Here is an 18,652-nt window from a genome sequence, read left to right as displayed (position 1 = left end):
CATTCGCAGAGGCCTCAGAGAGCAGACCACAGGCGACGAGAAACCCCAGTCCTCCGGAAACGGATACTCTCCGGCCTCCAGAACCGCCAGCAGACCCTGGAAACCCGGATCACTGTAAACCAGCCACCTGCAGAGCAGAGAGCACAGCTGTCAATCATCAGTCACATGACGCACAGATCATAACACATCACTGAACTCTATTAGTCAGGCCAGACGCACTGGAAGTGACTGCACTAGTTTTTGGCGGTTATTATAGTTAACACCTTAATGACTCACTGACCAAAATCACATGCAAATAATAACAATCGGGTAACATTAATGTTTTTTTTAATTTTTTTTATATAAAATGTGGTTTTTATGGACATTTTCATTCTTTCTGACATGTTAAACATATTAATGTTTGCTTGTTTTGCTGCGTTTTTTCTCTTTACCTCATCATAAAGGTCATGATAACTTAAAAAAAAACAAAAAAACATTTTTTTTGACCATTTTCCAACAGTTCATCATCAGGCTGTTTCTTTAAGACGCCTTTGTAAATGCCCCTGCGCATGTGAAATGAGTTTCATGTTCAGTAGTTTTTATCCTTTAACAGAATACACAGACAAACAAATACAACTGACTTTTGTTACATTAGATGGTATTTTGATTTAAAATAAACAAATATGAAAATGCTGTACTGTAAATACTGTTGGTTGTTGTTGTTGTGGACAAACGCTGCTGCTGTAAATCATTCACCTCCACCCTCTTCAACAATCTGTGATTTTCTCTTTCCATTCCTGCCAGAGCTTTCATCTGTCATTCTGAGCTCTTCCTGATTATTCCTGTCTTTCCTCTGTGTTTTTGTAATTCTCAGTGTCCTGTTCTGCCGTCTCTGTTTATCATGCACCCCCACAAGAGACTTTTCACATACAGTGGGCATATAAAGTCTTTGGACACAAAATAGAAACAACAGATCTAGTGTTGAGTATTGTGTCACTCTGCGAGACTGAAGTGTCGGTATCTGCCACTTTAATCATTATTAGCATGCTATTTCACCTTTCTGTCGCTAATAAACACTACTGAAAGCATCAGCATGAGTTTTTGTGCTACAGTCTGAGTGCTGGATTATGTGGCTCTGATATTGTTTATATGGTTCAGCGTGACTAATGCTGTGACTCAAACGCTCTTATAAAGCATAACACACTCATGAATCATCAGGAATCCAGTCATTATGCTCTCAAAGTGCCCTCACAACACTGGCCATGTACTGTACATACTGCAGAGTCAGTTCACCTTTTAGTACTCTGTTCTGTACGTACACAGTTCAGTAATTTAAGGTGACCAGCTAATTTAAGAGTAACAATCGCATTCTACAACCGAATCGACTCCCAAAATAATTAGGTAGTGGCAACCGCATTTACAGTGTGTACAGAAATTAACATAAAAACTAGTCAACGACATATTTAAATGTGTATCAGTGTTGTGATGCAAGAAATCACAGGGAAGGAGGTATGTCTTGACTCAGGGTTGCCAGATATTGCTATATAAAAAAATAAAGCCCATAATGAGCTTAAATCTTAAAGCATTACCTTGGAAATAAGCCACTTTTATTATCGCCATAAATGGATTGCTTTGTGAGCCGAGCCCAAACAACAAGCTCAAAGACGCTTAACAAGCGTTGCGTATAATAAGTGGACATGGCAACCCTTCAAGAGTGCCATCTGCGAAGCAGCTTTCCAAACATGAACAAAATATGACAGCTCTTTCAACGGTGGTTTCGTTAAAATAGCAAAAAACAATGAGTCTTTGGTGGCCTTGATATTACTTTGGTCAATGCAATTTTCATAATCAGAAATGTCCACATAGATAGTTGCTAAGGTACTCAGAGTGGGTAATAAGTTGTTGCTATGCGGTTGCTAGGGTATTCTGGATGATTGCTAGGGTGTTGCTATGTGGTTGCCAAGCTATTCTGGATGGTTACTAGGGTATTGCTATGTGGTTGCTAGGGTACCCGGGGTGGCTGCTAGGGTGTTGCTGTGTGGTTGCTAGGGTTCTACACACGGACGGTATGTGTGGACATCCATGGACACTTCTGATGTCAAAAATTACGCCACTGGGGCTGTTGCGGAACGTGGATGGCGGAAGTACACTTTAAGCTGTGAGTTTTGAGTGATGTTCAACATGTTGCTGTTTTGATTGATTTTTAGCATGTTGCTATGTGGTTGCTAAGGTGTCCTGATTGTTTCTTAGCACATTGCTATGCGGTTCCTAAAGTATTTTGATTGATTTTTAGCACATTTCTTTGCGGTTGCGAAATGTGTTCTTTTGGCTTCACCAGGCATCACAAACATGCTCAGTCACCCAGTTCTCCAAAACAGAAAGTGAATCATAACACATTTTTTGTAAGTACTCAGTAAAGATGTCATGAGCTTCACTTTGATCACACACACCCAACAACAGCGTCCAAACACACACCCCAGCAAACGCTCAAGGTCTGAGCAGAGCATGTTTGTCCACTTACAGACCGCTGTGGACTTTGATGGAGCCGGTGCTCTGAGGACGGCTAAAACTGCCCACTTCCTCTGTGTCATCCAAAAAAACTGAGCTTCTGCCTCTGCCAGCAGGCTCAGTGAACAGCTCTATCCGGGGCGGAGTGTAGTCCTGCAGACACATACAGGAAAACACAGCGGTCACTCCCGTCTCCTTTGACCTTCGGAAAGCGGTTACTGCATTCAAAACAATCCTTTCAAGAAGGTCGCTTACTCTGATAGCTAGTCGAATTGAGCCAATGACCACAGGGGCAGATGTTTTTTTTTCACCCTCTTCTGCCCATTGATTGGGCAGTTTGGTAACTCCTTCCTCTTCCAGAGCGATGCATCGTCCCTCAAATCCCGGTTTCTCGTATAATATCCAGCTACGAGAGGCCAAAATGCACAATTAAATCTAATCAACTGAAAGGCCCAGTATTTGTTCTCCACAGATGCCACTTACCATCCTCTGACCACTTTAATAGATATGACACTGGACAGTTGCATGTATGTGGCATCAGGTTGATCCCTGTAGAACTCAAAGGAATGACCGCTGAACTGATGGTGCTCAAATATCACAACCTGACAGACACAAGACTTCAAATTAGGGCCCAAGAAGTTACAGCTGATGCACATATTTAAAGCATAAATAAAATGTAAAAAAAACCTTTGCTCATGTTATGCAAACTGAGCAGGTTTTAATATCTGAAATTCTCTGTTAGGTCACAATTTAAAAATGCTGGCAAACCTTTCCAGGACGCTGGTGGATTCCGCGAGCAGCTGGAATCTGAAAGACAAAACGGTGTGGTTAAGAGAGTAATGCGGGTAATTGTTTTGCAAACGTTTCATAATATTTAACTACGCAGAGAAACATGATCCAAAGATAACCCAAAGATTTTACCCTCTGAACACGTTAAAACTTCAAATCTCTCACATTTGCCACATGCAAATATGGACATGCATGAATTGGCATGTAGAGCAATTGCAACTATGAACAAATACGTATTTAACATTTACAAAGAAAATACGCATTAGTTATTGACTCATACATTTGGTAGTTCTCTCTGAGGTTTAGCTTGAGGGATTTGAGCCGCTGGAACTACAGGTGCCGGTGGAATCGTAACTTCTGGGATCTTCCCATCAGCTACGTCAACAGCCTTGTTCAGATCCACTAGACCAGGTATTGAGGCACTTTCTCTAGCCACCTAACCAGCACACACAAATATATACACACACAGAGCAACACTATTGTGAAACAACACTTAACACTAGCTTAGTATATGAATGTATGCAAGTATGTGTTTTTGCTGTGGTCAGTGTGATGAATGAGGGATGGCTGACCAGTGGGTTGATCTTATTTGATGGTTGAGCGTTTTCAGGTTCCTTTGGAAGAATTTTCTCCAGGAAACTAGGCAACTTGACGTCATCAAATGAAGGATGTGGTGGAGTAGCATTAGCATCTACTGTAGTTGTTTTCAGGGTCGGTCGATCAGGTCGCAGAACAACATCAGAACCAGTCTGGGTACCGTTGAGAGGCAGTGATGCAGTAGCGTCTGTAAACATAGTGACTGTGGGCTCTCTTGTAGTTGTTTTGAGATCAGGTCTCATAGCAGGTCCATCATCCTTGATAGGATTTAGAACATCCTGGGAACCGGACTGGGTATGACTAGGCGTTAGAGGTGTATTAGTGTCTGTTAACGTGGTGATTGGAGGGTCGCCTGAAGTTGTTTTCAAGTCAGGTGTCGGGGTAGGTCCAATATCTTTCGTAGGTTTCAGCACAACTTGGGAACTAATCTGGGAACCATCAGGAGGAGAAGGAGAATTAGTGTCTGTAAACATAGTGACTGTGGGGTCTCTCAAAGCTGTTTTGAGGTCAGGTGTCAAGGCAGGCCCAATGTCCTTGCTAGGTTTTAGAGTAACCTGAGAACCAGACGGGGTACCATGGCTGTCATTCTTAGCTAGGGTTTCCTCTACTGGGACCAGTTTGGGTGGTTCTGTAGTTGGGGCTAGCTGTGATTGTGGAGGTGCTGTAGACCCAGAATCATCACTAGGAGATAAAAGCCCATCTGAAGGACACTCTGTGGGGCTTAAAAACTCCATTCGTTTCCCTTTGCTGGGGCTGCGTAGAATGCTGACAATAGAGCACCTCTCCAAACGAGACTTTGCCTTCGGTAGTTCTGTTGTTTTTTCTTCTGATCCCTCCTCTTTTTCTTCCTCTTCCTTTTCAGACTCCTTACTTGCTCTCTGAAAGATCAGGGACCTTGTGAGGATGCTCTCTCGCTTTGGTTTGATCTCTGCCTTCTTGACTTCTGCAGCTTGACTCTTTGATTTTGAACTGGGAGGCAAATCCAAAATGAATTCCCTCCTTCGCCTCAAGCCATGCTGGAACTCCTCTGGATAAAAGGGTTTCTCAAAGCGGTCTTCTTTGATGGCAGGCATGGCAAATGGAGGTGCTTGCAGGCGATGTTTGTTGTGTTTGCGTAGGGGAAGATTGAATGGCATCGCTAGCCTTTTCACATTTGCAATGAAGTCATCTGGGTCAAACTTTCCCGATGTGTTCAGGAGGTTGGTCTCACTCACAGAGGAGCTGAGCTTGGGATCTGGAATCAACAGTTTCTTCTTCATAGGACGTTGGTGATCCACATCAAGCCAGCTAGATGGAGAGTCCCTGCTCTGGGAGGAGCTGCCGGGCGCAGAGGGGATTTCTGGAAGGAGAAAGGGTTTGAGGAGGAATTTCTTTTTTCTTGTGGATGGAGTCTCTTTTGCTGAGACGTCAGGACCCGAGGGCTTTTCTGGTGAAGGTGTGGCCTTCCTACTCTCATAGTCTGGTGGTGATATTGTCTTTTCTTTGGATGAAGGAAGTGGAGTTATATTATCTCCACTGATAGTGTTTAGCGGGAAAGCGGACGACACTGGTAGTGGTGTGGTCCTCTCATTTTTAGTAGTGATATCAATGGAGATTGGTGGATTGGTTGAAGCTGGTTGAGGTGCAACATTTTCTTTAGTTGTGGCTGATGGAGGTGTGGTCTTGTCATTAGTTAAGATTGATGGTGGTGTGGTCTTGTCATCACCTGAGCCTGATAATGTGGAGGTTGTCTCAATAGTTGGTGCTGGTAGAGGCTTGGCTTTTTTATTGGCTGATGCTGTTGGAGGCGTGGTCTTTTCATTAGCTGATGCTGTTGGAGGCGTGGTCTTATCATTATCTAGGCCAGGCAAAGTGGAGATTGTCTCGTTATTTGAGGCTGGTGGAGGTGTGGTTCTCTCATTGGTTGAGTCTAATGAAGATATAGTTTTTTCATCAGTTGAGGCTGGTGGAGGTTTGTTCTTGTCATCATTGGAGCCTAATGTAGCAGAGATTGTCTCAGCGGTTGATGCTGGTGGGGGTGCAGTCTTTTTCTCGGAGATTGTCTCATTGGCTGAGGCTTGTGGAGATGTGGTCTCTTCATTAGTTGTCCTTTTATTAGCTGGCTCTGATGTAGTTCCCTTCTTTTCATTAGTTGAGGCTGTTGGAGGCGTAGTCTTTTCATTAGCTGAGTCAGGCAAAGCGGAGACTGTCTCGTTAGTTGAGGCTGCTTGAGCTGGAGGTTTGCTTTTGTCCTCACTGGAGCCTAACGTAGCAGACATTGTCTCAGTGGTTGATGCTGGTGGAGGTGTAGTCTTTTCTTTAGTTGAGGCAGTCAAAGTGGAGGTTGTGTCATTGGTTGAGGCTTGTGGAGTTGTGGTCTCTTGCTTAGTTGTCCTTTTGCTAGTTGACTCTGATGGAGTTGTATTCTTTTCATTAGCTGAGGCTGGTGGAGGATTGTTCTTGTCATCACTGGAGGCTAATGAAGTGGAGATGGTTTCATTGGTTGATCCTGTTGGAGGCATGGTCTTTTCACTAGCTGATGCTGTTGGAGGCGTGGTCTTTTCACTAGCTGATGTTGTTGGAGGCGTGGTCTTTTCACTAGCTGATGTTGTTGGAGGCGTGGTCTTTTCACTAGCTGATCCTGTTGGAGGCGTGGTCTTTTCACTAGCTGATCCTGTTGGAGGCGTGGTCTTTTCACTAGCTGATCCTGTTGGAGGCGTGGTCTTTTCACTAGCTGATCCTGTTGGAGGCGTGGTCTTTTCACTAGCTGATGCTGTTGGAGGCGTGGTCTTTTCACTAGCTGATCCTGTTGGAGGCGTGGTCTTTTCACTAGCTGATCCTGTTGGAGGCGTGGTCTTTTCACTAGCTGATGCTGTTGGAGGCGTGGTTTTTTCGTTAGCTGATGCTGTTGGAGGCGTGGTCTTATCGCTAGCTGATGCTGTTGGAGGCGTGGTCTTTTCGTTAGCTGATGCTGTTGGAGGCGTGGTCTTTTCGTTAGCTGATGCTGTTGGAGGCGTGGTTTTTTCGTTAGCTGATGCTGTTGGAGGTGTGGTCTGTTCGTTAACTGATGGTTTTGGAGGTTTGGTTTGTTCATTAGCTGATGCTGTTGGAGGCGTGGTCTGCTCATTAGCTGATGGTTTTGGAGGTTTGGTTTGTTCATTAGCTGATGCTGTTGGAGGTGTGGTCTTTTCATTAGCTGATGCTGTTGGAGGCGTGGTCTCTTCATTAGCTGATGCCGTTGGAGGCATGGCCTTTTCATTTGTTGGGGCAGGCAAAGCAGAGATTGTCTCATCAGTTGAGGCTGGTGGAGGTTTGTTTTTATCATCACTGGAGCCTGATGTAGCAGAGATTGTCTCAGTGATTGATGCTGATAGACCTGTAGTCTTTTCTTTAGCTGAGGCAGGCAAAGTGGAGGTTTTCTCATTGGTTGAGGTGTATGGAGAAGTGATCTTTTCATTAGTTGTTTTTCTATTAGCTGAGTTTGACAGAGTTATGTTCTTGTTATGACTGTAGGCCGTATCATCTGTTGAGGCTGGTTTAGTGGTGACCTGGCCAGATTGCTCGGCGGATGCTTCAATGGCTTTGGATGACAAGGAAGTGGGCTTCTTTTTTGCCGAGCTCAGAGGTAGATTGTCATTATTGGATGATATTTCAGGTAAGGTATTTTCAAGGCTAGAGCCAAGTGTATTTTCTCCAGACTGTTTAAGACCGTCAGAAACCTGTACAGAGCGTATATCGCCATTCACTATGGATGTCATTTCGGTGCTGGTGATTTTACTCTGGGTTTCTTTGGTGCCTCCCTGTTTAGTGTCAGTGCTAGGCTGTTGTAAATCCCTTTTATTAGACACTGCCTGTGTTTTCTGTTCTTCTCCGCTCTCTGATTGGTTCTGTAGGGGCGGTCCATCTCTTTTGGGACCGCCTCCCTCTGTAGGAGGTGAAATTATGGTTGCCATACCCTCACTGGTTGCCATAATTGTGTCTTCTTGCCTCACAGCTGAGGTGTCCTTTGATTTACCTTGTTTAGTCGTCTTTGTTGTAATTCCTTCTTCTACATTCTGCTCGGTTGGCTTTGATGTGCTGACTTCAGTACTATGTTTGTGTGTCTCAGTTTTTTCTGTAACAAGGTTGTTTTTCTCATTCTGACTGGTAATCTCAGCCAAATGGTGTTTTTCGCTACTCTTTTGGTTTGTCTTTGATGGTCTTTTTGGGTCACTCTCAGTGGTGTTTTCTGCTTTTTCCTCAGGTAAGACCAGCGTATCCGTCTCACTCCCTCTGTTTCGCATGGCATCTTTCCTGGAGGCTGCAGCGCTGTTATTGGCTGGCTCAAAGGAGTCTTTAGAGCTGGCCTCCTTCAGGTCCTCTGGGGACGGTGGTTTCTCTTCTTTTGTCACAGATGGATCTGGTTTCCCTGACTCTCCAAACAATGTGTTTACAATCACGTCTCTGTTTCTCTGCCCCTCTCCTTCCGAGCGCTCTTGAACAGGCTGCTTTCTGTTGATGTTTCTCTGTTTCTCTTCTGTTTTTGAGTCAATCTCGGTCCATTCTGTCTTCTCTTCATTTGAGCTGCTTTTCATTTCTTTAGGAACTTTTGTGTCCACATCTGGAGACTTTGAGTCAGATTTTTTCTTTATGCTTTGCATAATTTCTGTTGCTTTCTCCAACCTTGGAGGGACTTCAGGTTTTTTACTTACGGCCTCCCAAGCAGAGTTGGGTCTTTCTTTATCAGAATACTGCTCTGTGGTCTTTACAATGTCTACAAGAGGTTTGTCCTTGACCTCCTGTTTACCCTGACCCATTTCTTCTTTGGTGGGGCTCAGCAGCTCTTTGCCTCGGCGTCTTTTAGATCGCGAGCTGGTCCGGTTTGGCGATTTCACCTGCGGTGTCTCATCGGTAGGTGACGAAACCATTGGCAGAGAGTCCAGCTCTTTATTTCCAATGTTTGAGTCACTTGTGCTCCGATAATGCAGGTGTGCTTTGTGTTGCATTGTGGGATTTGGAGTCTGTTCGACCGATGTTTAAATGAGGTTTGGATTTAACCTTTAGCTCCCCGCTGGTATCTGTCTTTGCTGTAGATTTTTCAAAACCTCCAGAACAAGATATTTCAGCCGTTTTTGAATGTCCTTCGTTCAGCGTACGACCAGACGGCAACGTCAGCTTCTCTTCTCCCCTCTGTCCTGCATTGAAATTCATCGCCCTCTCTTTAACCGTTTGGTTCGGAGGTGCGGAACTGGACCGCGTTCCGGCACGTTCTGTGAAAAGACGACTGGCCACATTTCGAGCTGGAGAAATATCCAGGTGACGCAGGTTTGTGGAGCTGCTAACTGCATTGGTGGCTCCTCTCTCAAACAGATTGATCTTGTCTGCGATTCGGCCCTTGGACTTCACACTGGTCCCGTCCACTTTGTCCTCTGGAAATCTGGAAAATAACAAACAATAAAGGTCAAAACTGGTTTGAATATCAAGTTCACATTATTCATATTTGCATCCACTCCCTTCATTAGCTGTTGACTCATTGTCTTTCCTCTTTCTCTGCTCTTCCTTGTTTGTTCTCTTCAGTTTATTCTCTGCTTGAAGCAAGCCACAAATCCATTAAGAAACTGACTTCCTCTTCTTCATTTGCATTTTCTGGAAAAACGCTTTTATTGAAAGTGACTAACACATGCTGCAAGATAAAATTTCAAAAGCTGCACAACAAAATTACAAGCTAATTCACCCTCGTGACTTATTCTTGGTGTTCTTTCCACTATTTTTTTTTAAGTGAATGACAGATGACTGTTAAGCTCCGAAAAAAGCATAAAAATGCATCGTAAAAGTTATGGCTCTTGCGCAATCTTCTTAAGTAACATATTGTTGTGTGAGGGGAAAGCTATCAGCAAGTAACTTAGATTATCATAAATGCACTGCAAATAAAGAAAGTATTTTTGCAAGAAAAATAATCTTAAATCAAAGACTAAACAAGATTATTTTTCTTGCCCCATTGACAGATTTTTTTTGCTCGTTTTAAGCAAAAACTAACAACATTTTGATCATTTTTTGCAGCGTGGCATGCATTTTAGCCTGTTTCTCACCCAGAACTAACATTATGACCGAAATATAGTGCAAGAGTCATATTTATACCTTTTTGTTCTTTTTGAAGTTTGACATTGCAGGGTTTCTGCAAGTTTTATGAAGACAAATTTAAGACTTAAGGTTATAATTAAGGAATAAATGAAAAGAAACACAATATGTCAGTCAGCATGTTCTAAAAATGGTCTTTGCAACACAATGAGTTGTATTGGCAACACTTCAAAGTTTGAAAATACAACTTCCAACAGGTCTTCCAACTAGAATATGGAAATCACTCTTACTGTAACTTCTGATCACACTGCAATAAAGTATATTGCTCTTTTTGTATTTTTGTCTTGTTTTCCAGTGCAAATGTCAAAAAAACTAAAATCAAGTTGAATGCTAAAATGACACAAAAAATGAAGTTTTTTGAGAAATTTATCAAAGTAGGGCGAATGTATGGTAAAGGACAAATATCTGACCACAAAACAAGTTTTAATTCCTCATTGACAGATGTTTGTTCTTGTTTTAGGCATAAACTCGCTTAATTTTGTTCAATATCTTAAAAACAACAACAACAAAAAAACAGGACTTCATCTATTCACTTTGAATTTCAAGTAAATCTATGTATCTTTTTCTGGTTTATATATTTGTACAGAAAAACAAGACAAAAATACTGACATTTGCAATGCATGCAATATTTAATGCAATGAATTTATGAATTCTGCTCCAATTTAAGTCCTTTTAAGGCCTTGATTTGTGGAAGAGTGAGTTAAGACTTTTTCAGACCTGCAGAAACCGTGCATTAAAATCACTTTCACCGAATAGAAACAAACATCTTGAATATACTTCAAAATATCTCCTTTTGTTTTCAGAGGTTTGGAATGACACTTGTTTTTAGGTGAACTGTTCCTTTAAGAGCTGCCGGTGCATACAGTAGAAAAATGCAAGGCTGAGATCTAGAAAAACTGGCATTTAACTATGTAAACACTTAATTGTTATGAAAAAGCATCTTTTCAATGCAGGGAGCTGTTGGAATCAGGTCAGGAACATTAAACAACAGGTTTTTTTTAAATCTATGACTTTACAGCCCAGAGGAATGACAACTACCTGATAATGACCTAGCAAGAGTGTATTTCACAACGTGACGCATGATGTTTTGTCCTGATAATCTTTCAGCAAGATTTCACACGTTTACATGAAGCACATTCAACTTCAATTGCAGAAACGTTTGCTTTAAAACACTGCAAAAAAAGATTTTCTTCCTTAGTATTTTTGTCTTGTTTTCTAGTATAAATATCTAAGAATTCTTGAATCAAGATGCATTTACTGGACAAGTAAAATGACTTAAGATATTGTCTTGTTTAAAAAAAACAAACAAAAACAAATTGTGTTAGTTTTTGCTTAAAACAAGCAAAAATATCTGCCAATGCGGCAAGAAAAATAATCTTGTTTAGCCTTTGAAGCAACTTTTGCTTTAAAAAAAGCAGCTCACAGATCAAATCAAACACGAGAATTTATTTTTTTGTAAGCACAGCCACGAACAGGTTAAACAGGTAAACGTACCTGGCTCTCTCATCAGATCTCAGTCGTTTGGTGTCTTTAAAAGTCACAGTTTGATCTTCCTTTTGCTCCTCCGAGGCGACCACCACCTTTTTAGCGAAGACCACCTCGCTGTGAGACACTTTGATGCTTCTGCGTTTGGACTCCGAGCTCTCTGTCAGCCTCACGACCCGTTCCTCGTCCATATCTGTATAAACCAGCGCCGCTTGGACGAGCGAATCCGAATCCGCGTCTTCGCTCAGGTGAGCTTGGGCCCATTCTGCTTGGAAGACATCCTCGTGGTCACCTGAGTTTGGCGCTTCTGCTCCGGAGGCTTCTGGAAGGCTTTTTCCCGTCTCCTCAGAAGCTGAGTCAGCGCATGTCATCCGCGGGCCGCTCGTCAAACTGGTTGCTTCAGGGCTTCCAGGCTGGGGATTGGTTGGGGATTTACCTCCGCCCCCATCTCTGTGAGAGCTCCGCCTCCTCCTGCCAGATCTCCTCCGGCCCATTTGGTCGAAGCGCTCAGGTGGTCTTCTCCTCTCAAACGACCGACTGCGCTGGTTTTTTTTGCTGAGTCTCAGATGTTTGGCATTCCAGTCGAGGGTTGGGCTCGTCTCTGCTGGATCGCTCTCACCTAGTGAGGGACCGTGTGTCTCGTCTTCTCCGTGGTCCTCCTCAGGAGCCTCCTCTTGCTGTGTTTGGGAGGTGCGGTCATCTCCGCTGGACACCGGACTGCCCCAACCCCACGACAGCCAGCTCCCGATGCGACTCAACACACCTGGGCTGTGCTCCGGTGGACTCTCAGCCTGCAAACACACGAACAAACACATGCCAAACACTGAGAGTCTGATCGGAACACACACCGGGGGCAGAAACGAAGGGGCAATATTTGCCCCCAAGGCATTTTTTTCCCCTTTGACGGTTTTAATGCATCTGTGTTGTTTTTGTGTCAAATACTTACAAGTTTCTGAATTTTTTTAAATGTTTTTTCAAAAAGTCTCTTCTGCTCACCAAGCCTGCATTTATTTGATCCAAAGTACAGCAAAAACAGTAACATTTTGAAATATTTTTGCTATTTAAAATAACCGTTTTATCTGTTAAAATGTAATTTATTTCAAAGCTGAATTTATAGCATCATTACTCAAGTCACATGATCCTTCAGAAATCATTCTATTATTCTGATTTGCTGCTCAAAAAACATCTATTATTATGATTGATGAATGGAAAGTTCAGAACAACAGCATTTATCTGAAATAAAAATTATTATTATTCCCGAAAAAAAAAAATTATTATACTGACTCCAAGCTTTTGAATGGTGTAGTGTATAATATTACAAAAGCTTTTTATTTCAGATAAATGCTGATCTTTGTATCTTTCTATTCATCAAAGAATTATTAGAATGATTTCTGAAGATCATGTGACACTGAAGACTGGAGGAACGATGCTGAAAATACAGTTTTGATCACAGAAATAAATTACATTTTACAATATTTTAAAATAGAAAACAGTTATTTTAAATAGTAAAACTATTTCAGAATTTTACTGTTTTTGCTGTACTTTAGATCAAATCAATGCAGGCTTGGTGTGCAGAAGAGACTTTTTAAAAAATCTTACTGTTCAAAAACGTTTGACTGGTGGTGTAAATTTAACCAGTTACTTCAATTAGTCACAATACTGTGTCGACCGTTACTTCAACAAAAGCCATTGTTAAACTGCAAATGTGTCACAGAAGCTGCATCTGACACAGCATTTGTTTATTTATAATGATTCATATAATGTATTTTATAATAAAACATACAAATTAAGAGGATTAAATTCAGAGGATGAAGCTGCAATATCATGACAATATCATAATTGTCGTGATATTGTAATAATGATGATCTAATGTTAATTAATAGTACATTTTTTCATGGGGAAAACATCATATTCTGGCTACAGACGAAACAAGCTAAGAAAATTTGAGGTAACGGGTTAAGAAATTAAAAATTAAGAAATAGTCAGCAAGTTTAAGGTTTAAATATAAGCAGAACTGTCAAATTTTTATTTTGTACTCATACATGTTAATTGCAGTCAGTGTTGGGTGTAATGCATTACCACTTGATTATTCACTGTAATTTAATGACTAAAGCTAAAGTAATGGATTAATCTGAATTGTTCAACTTTCAGTTACTTCTGATGTCATTTCATAACTGTACAGAACAATTTGATAAAAAATAACAGTGGATTTATCATCTAATATTAAGGTGTATGTTTTTAATGTAACCTTCCCCCCTTAAATACTTTAGTTGGTCCAAGAATAATTTATGCAATTTGATATTATTTATGTGAAAGAATTAAAAGAGCAAATGTCTATCCTTGTATTGTTCAACTGGTCGAGATTGATATTGGATTTAAAAAGGAATTAGGAATAAGTGATAAGTTGACTTAACTTAAAAAAATTGAGGAAACCTGTTGACTTAAAATTATTAAGTAAATAATAATAAAAAAAAAAAAGAAAAAAAAAGTTGTGAACTTGACAACTCACTTAACTTAATTTTTTTAATAATCATTTACTTAACATTTTTAAGGCAACAGGTTTCCTCAATTTTTTTAAGTTAAGTCAACTTATCACTTTTTACAGTAATCTGATTACACCGTTGAAGATGTAATCAGTAGCTAGTAATTATTGACTGATTGTAGTGATGAGCGCTTTCGAAGCACTGCTTCATGAAGCTTTGAAACCTTTGTGAATCGTTTGTTTCGAATCAGTGATTCGGAGCATGCATCAAACTGCAGGCAAAGTCATTTTTAATGATTCATTAATTAAAAAAGAGGTTAATAGTTTCTGAATGGCCTGTTTGGAGAAGTCCTCCATAAAACAAACAAAACAAGCTAATTAATAACAGTTTTATGCAGTTCTGGCCTGAGTTTTCATTGTGTTTTCAAGCGGAACAGTGAATCATTTTGGTTCAATTGATTCAAAGATTCGAAAAGGTTAGTTTCTCCCATCATTGGTTAATTTCTCTTAACTTGTTCAATAAATGCTAATTGGAAATGTTTGATGAGTAGGCAATATAAAACATTTAATATAACTGTTTTCAAACTAAGCTCATGCTCATAGTCTGAAGTTAAAAATACAGAGACTCTGCCCATCACACACATGATTTTCTGTCAACTCAAAATCTACAGATCTGACTTTAACCAACCAGCAGAGCCAAAATTGGTGCAAAATTGAGTAAAACATGGAAACAAAGTTGCAGGATTTTGAAAAATGTAAGACAAGGATGCAAAACGGACAATAAATATCTAATGTCTTGGTCACTGACTACAGATGTGTGTAAATGAGTGATGCAAGTGCTGCTGTCATTAAAGCAAAAGACAGACAAACCAAACACAAAGACATTCTCACATTACCGGCCATTTTACAATTGAACGTCTCACTCATATTATGGTTTTCATATAGTTTGTAACGAAAAATTGCGTTCAGAAATGCAACATAGAAGCATTTCCACAAGAAAAGCCCACTAACACTCATGCAAATGAGTCATATATCTGCCATTTAATCAGCCTCAGTCTTATATCGGCTCATCACAAGAAACAAAAAACAAACAAACAGACATATAAATTCCTCAATAAAACATAAATATATAAACATATAGTTTCTGGAGTTATATCACTGTCATCGAAGATTAAAGGTATAGTTTCCCATTTTTTAAAAGTTCTGCTAAGATAGCCATAGTTTAGAAAATATACCATTGCAGTCAATGGCTGCCGTCAACTGTTTGGTTGCCAACATTAAGCAACAAAATCTCACACATCTTTGGGACAACTTGAGTTTGAGTAAATGATTACATTTTCTTTTCTTTTTTTTAGTGAACTATCCCTTTAAGGAGAACATTTTGAAACCAAGTATTTTGGGAATGGCATTCAAAGGCATTATTTAAAGTTTGACTTTTTGTCTAATAAACTTTAGCAAAGTGTTCCAGAGAGTTCTCTCTCTCTCTACAGAAATACAGTCCAGAAGTCTGAAAGAACATTCAAAGACGCGGTGATTTTAACTTAGACGCTTCATTAAAAACAGAGAAAAATATGAATAAGCAACAAAAGATTCTACAGTAGTTCTATGTTATTATCACATGTCGTTGTACAGCATCTCACACAGTCATTATTCATCAGAACTCTGCAGAGAAACTCACGGTCCGGTTCGGCGAGCGGAACACCCACAGAAGCGCGTCTTTGGCGAACTGATCCAGCCCTGCGGCTCAGAGAAGCTCCGGATCGATAGAAGCGATCAGACGCGCGTCAGAACCAACGCGCGGATCATTAGAGAGCGCGAGCGTTAATTATTAGTGCGCTGCAGGACGCGCGGAGAGACGCAGGCGGTGAAGAGGGAGGCAGAGCTGGATTGGGTTTCAGAGGATCAGATGAACCGAGTCCAACACAAAGAACAAGAGCACATTCAGAGAGTCCTTCAGACGCGTTTCTGAGCTCCGAAGCCAGTTTACATGCGTGCATATCACAACAACGACGATGCTCAGAGCCGGCGTCACTTTAGCACACATCCGCTATTGTTCACTTTACTCTCATTATGCACTTATTAAATACAACTTTAACTGCATTATTATACATGCTTAGATTCATTTGCAAAAAGAAAAAAAAAACATTTACAGCCAATCCTATCTCGTTAAAGCACTTGTAAACAATGTTTAAATTAGTTTAAAAAAAAAAAAAAAGTTTGGACAAAACGTTCTTAAAGTAGGCTGATGTTCTTAAAACCATCCTTTATGTTTGATGAACGTTCTCATAACGTTGAGAGAATGCATTCTTAGAATAACATTCTCAAAATTCTTATGATGTTGTTACTTGATGAACGTTCCAGGAAACGTTTGACGCAACCTTCAAATAACGTCCTAATCACGAAAGAAAACATTCTTAGAATAAACATTTAAGTAGCGTTATACATTTTGGGTGAAAACGTTTATAAGCTGTAAATACTGGATATTTTAAATGTTCTTAAAATATTTAAAGTCGTATAAAGTTAGTAGAACATTGTAAGAAACATTTTTGCAACCTTTAAATAATATAAAATAAAAATACTAAATTAAAAATACTTTGTTGAACGCTGTAAGAAACATTTTAGCAACCTTCAAATAACGTTCTAATCACGAAAGAAAACATTCTTAGAATAAACATTTAAGTAGCGTTATATGTTTTGGGTGAAAACGTTAACAGAAACGTGTTTATAAGCTGTAAATAATGGATATTTTAAATGTTCTTAAAATATTTAAAGTAGTATAAAGTTGTTAGAACATTGTAAGAAACATTTTTGCAACCTTTAAGTAACATAAAATAAAAATACTAAATTAAAAATACTTTGTTGAACGCTGTAAGAAACATTTTTGCAACCTTTAAATAACATAAAATAAAAATACTAAATTAAAAATACTTTGTTGAACATTGTAAGAAACATTTTTGCAACCTTTAAATAACATAAAATAAAAATACTAAATTAAAAATACTTTGTTGAACGCTGTAAGAAACATTTTTGCAACCTTTAAATAATATAAAATAAAAATACTAAATTAAAAATACTTTGTTGAACATTGTAAGAAACATTTTTGCAACCTTTAAATAACATAAAATAAAAATACTAAATTAAAAATACTTTGTTGAACATTGTAAGAAACATTTTTGCAACCTTTAAATAACATAAAATAAAAATACTAAATTAAAAATACTTTGTTGAACATTGTAAGAAACATTTTTGCAACCTTTAAATAACATAAAATAAAAATACTAAATTAAAAATACTTTGTTGAACGCTGTAAGAAACATTTTTGCAACCTTTAAATAACATAAAATAAAAATACTAAATTAAAAATACTTTGTTGAACGCTGTAAGAAACATTTTTGCAACCTTTAAATAACGTTCTAACATGACAAGAACCTGAACATTTCATCGTTTCAGAAACAACGTTCCCAGAATGTTTTTATAACCTAAATTTGTCACCAAAGAGTGGATGGTTTTCTAAAGAACTGCAGCTGAAACCTGCAAAACTCGTGCGCTTCCACTGGAAATGTTATTATAATAATCAAATGCATGCATGCATCCTCCTCGTTCATAATTAAAACAAATGCAGAAAGACTCACAGCCGGTCTTCAGAGTTGAGAGTATCTGCTCACTGGAGATGAATCATATCCGATGGCACTCATGCTGAAGTTCTCGTGTAAAGAAAGAGAAAGCTCGAACGTCTGCGCTAATTATTTACCTGAACGTCACGCCCACACCTTTACTTCTCAAGTACAGACCTGTTCAGACGGATTCACGCTCCACAAACCCATTCTGACCAGTCAAGTGTGTAAACAAGGAGAAACGTGCCAGCTTACCATGATCCAGAGGGTCAGAAGAAGAACCTGCTCTGAGATCAGCTGATCCTGAAGAACAGAGGTCAGAACATCTATAAACACTTCTGAAGGAATCTCATCTAATTAATATGTTCAGAAAGCAGAGTAATAGTGTCACCTGTGTGAGTGCATTTCTCCTGCTGTTCGAGGAACAGGTGGATCGCTGTGAGCACAGAGAACACGACAGGTATGACGACTGTTGTGCAACGGCTGCGGTCTGACGACACACACACACACACACACTGAATTATTAATGTATGCAAGGCCTCCACACCCACAGTTAGACTTTGGCGTCGACACTAAGTGTTTTAATGAGCAGGGAAACAAATGAAAAGAATCTCACAGTCTGTGGGAACTTGCTTTGACTTGATGTTTTTATAGACTGACAGATGGGTTAATGTTCAATAGAGTTATGGAGGTTTTGGGGCATTGCTTTCCAATGGTTGCTTTCACTATACCTACAAGAGGAATGTATATATATATATATATATATATATATATATATAAAACTACACATGGGTGAAGCACAACTTTGTCCAACAAATGTATTTGCAACAAAACTAGTAATCAGCCTGGTGTAGACAGCTAATACCGTTTTGCAGGGATGAATAATAACATCTAATTTTGTCACACAGCAAGAAAACCCTTACGGAAATTAACCAGGTTTGGTTTTACTACCAGAAAACCATAGTTAAACCATGGTAACCACAAATCAACCACGGTTTTGCTACGACATTTGTAGTAAAAATCTGTGGTTAGGCTATAATTGGTAATAAATCCACCAAAAAAAAAAAAAAAACATGATTACTACACTTTTACTAATAAAACC

General features: G+C 39.6%; 1 protein-coding gene across 1 annotated transcript in view; it reads right to left on the bottom strand.

The window, feature by feature from the left end:
* The window catches only part of crybg1b (crystallin beta-gamma domain containing 1b), a 29,088-nt gene extending 20,119 nt beyond the window's left edge, over positions 1 to 8,969 (bottom strand). Inside the window, exons 1-7 of the mRNA XM_058774369.1 lie at positions 3,849 to 8,969; positions 3,557 to 3,712; positions 3,256 to 3,294; positions 2,971 to 3,089; positions 2,743 to 2,893; positions 2,501 to 2,640; positions 1 to 127 (exon numbers count right to left, since the gene is read on the bottom strand). Of these exons, the coding sequence (XP_058630352.1) occupies positions 1 to 127; positions 2,501 to 2,640; positions 2,743 to 2,893; positions 2,971 to 3,089; positions 3,256 to 3,294; positions 3,557 to 3,712; positions 3,849 to 8,837 (5,721 nt within the window). The 5' untranslated portion in view covers positions 8,838 to 8,969. The remainder of the gene's footprint in view (positions 128 to 2,500; positions 2,641 to 2,742; positions 2,894 to 2,970; positions 3,090 to 3,255; positions 3,295 to 3,556; positions 3,713 to 3,848) is intronic.
* Positions 8,970 to 18,652: the final 9,683 nt, after the last annotated feature.

The sequence above is a fragment of the Onychostoma macrolepis genome, chromosome 04 (assembly GCF_012432095.1).
Source record: "Onychostoma macrolepis isolate SWU-2019 chromosome 04, ASM1243209v1, whole genome shotgun sequence".
NCBI classification, from domain to species: Eukaryota; Metazoa; Chordata; class Actinopteri; order Cypriniformes; family Cyprinidae; genus Onychostoma; species Onychostoma macrolepis.
This window is presented reverse-complemented; position numbering and strand designations above follow the sequence as displayed.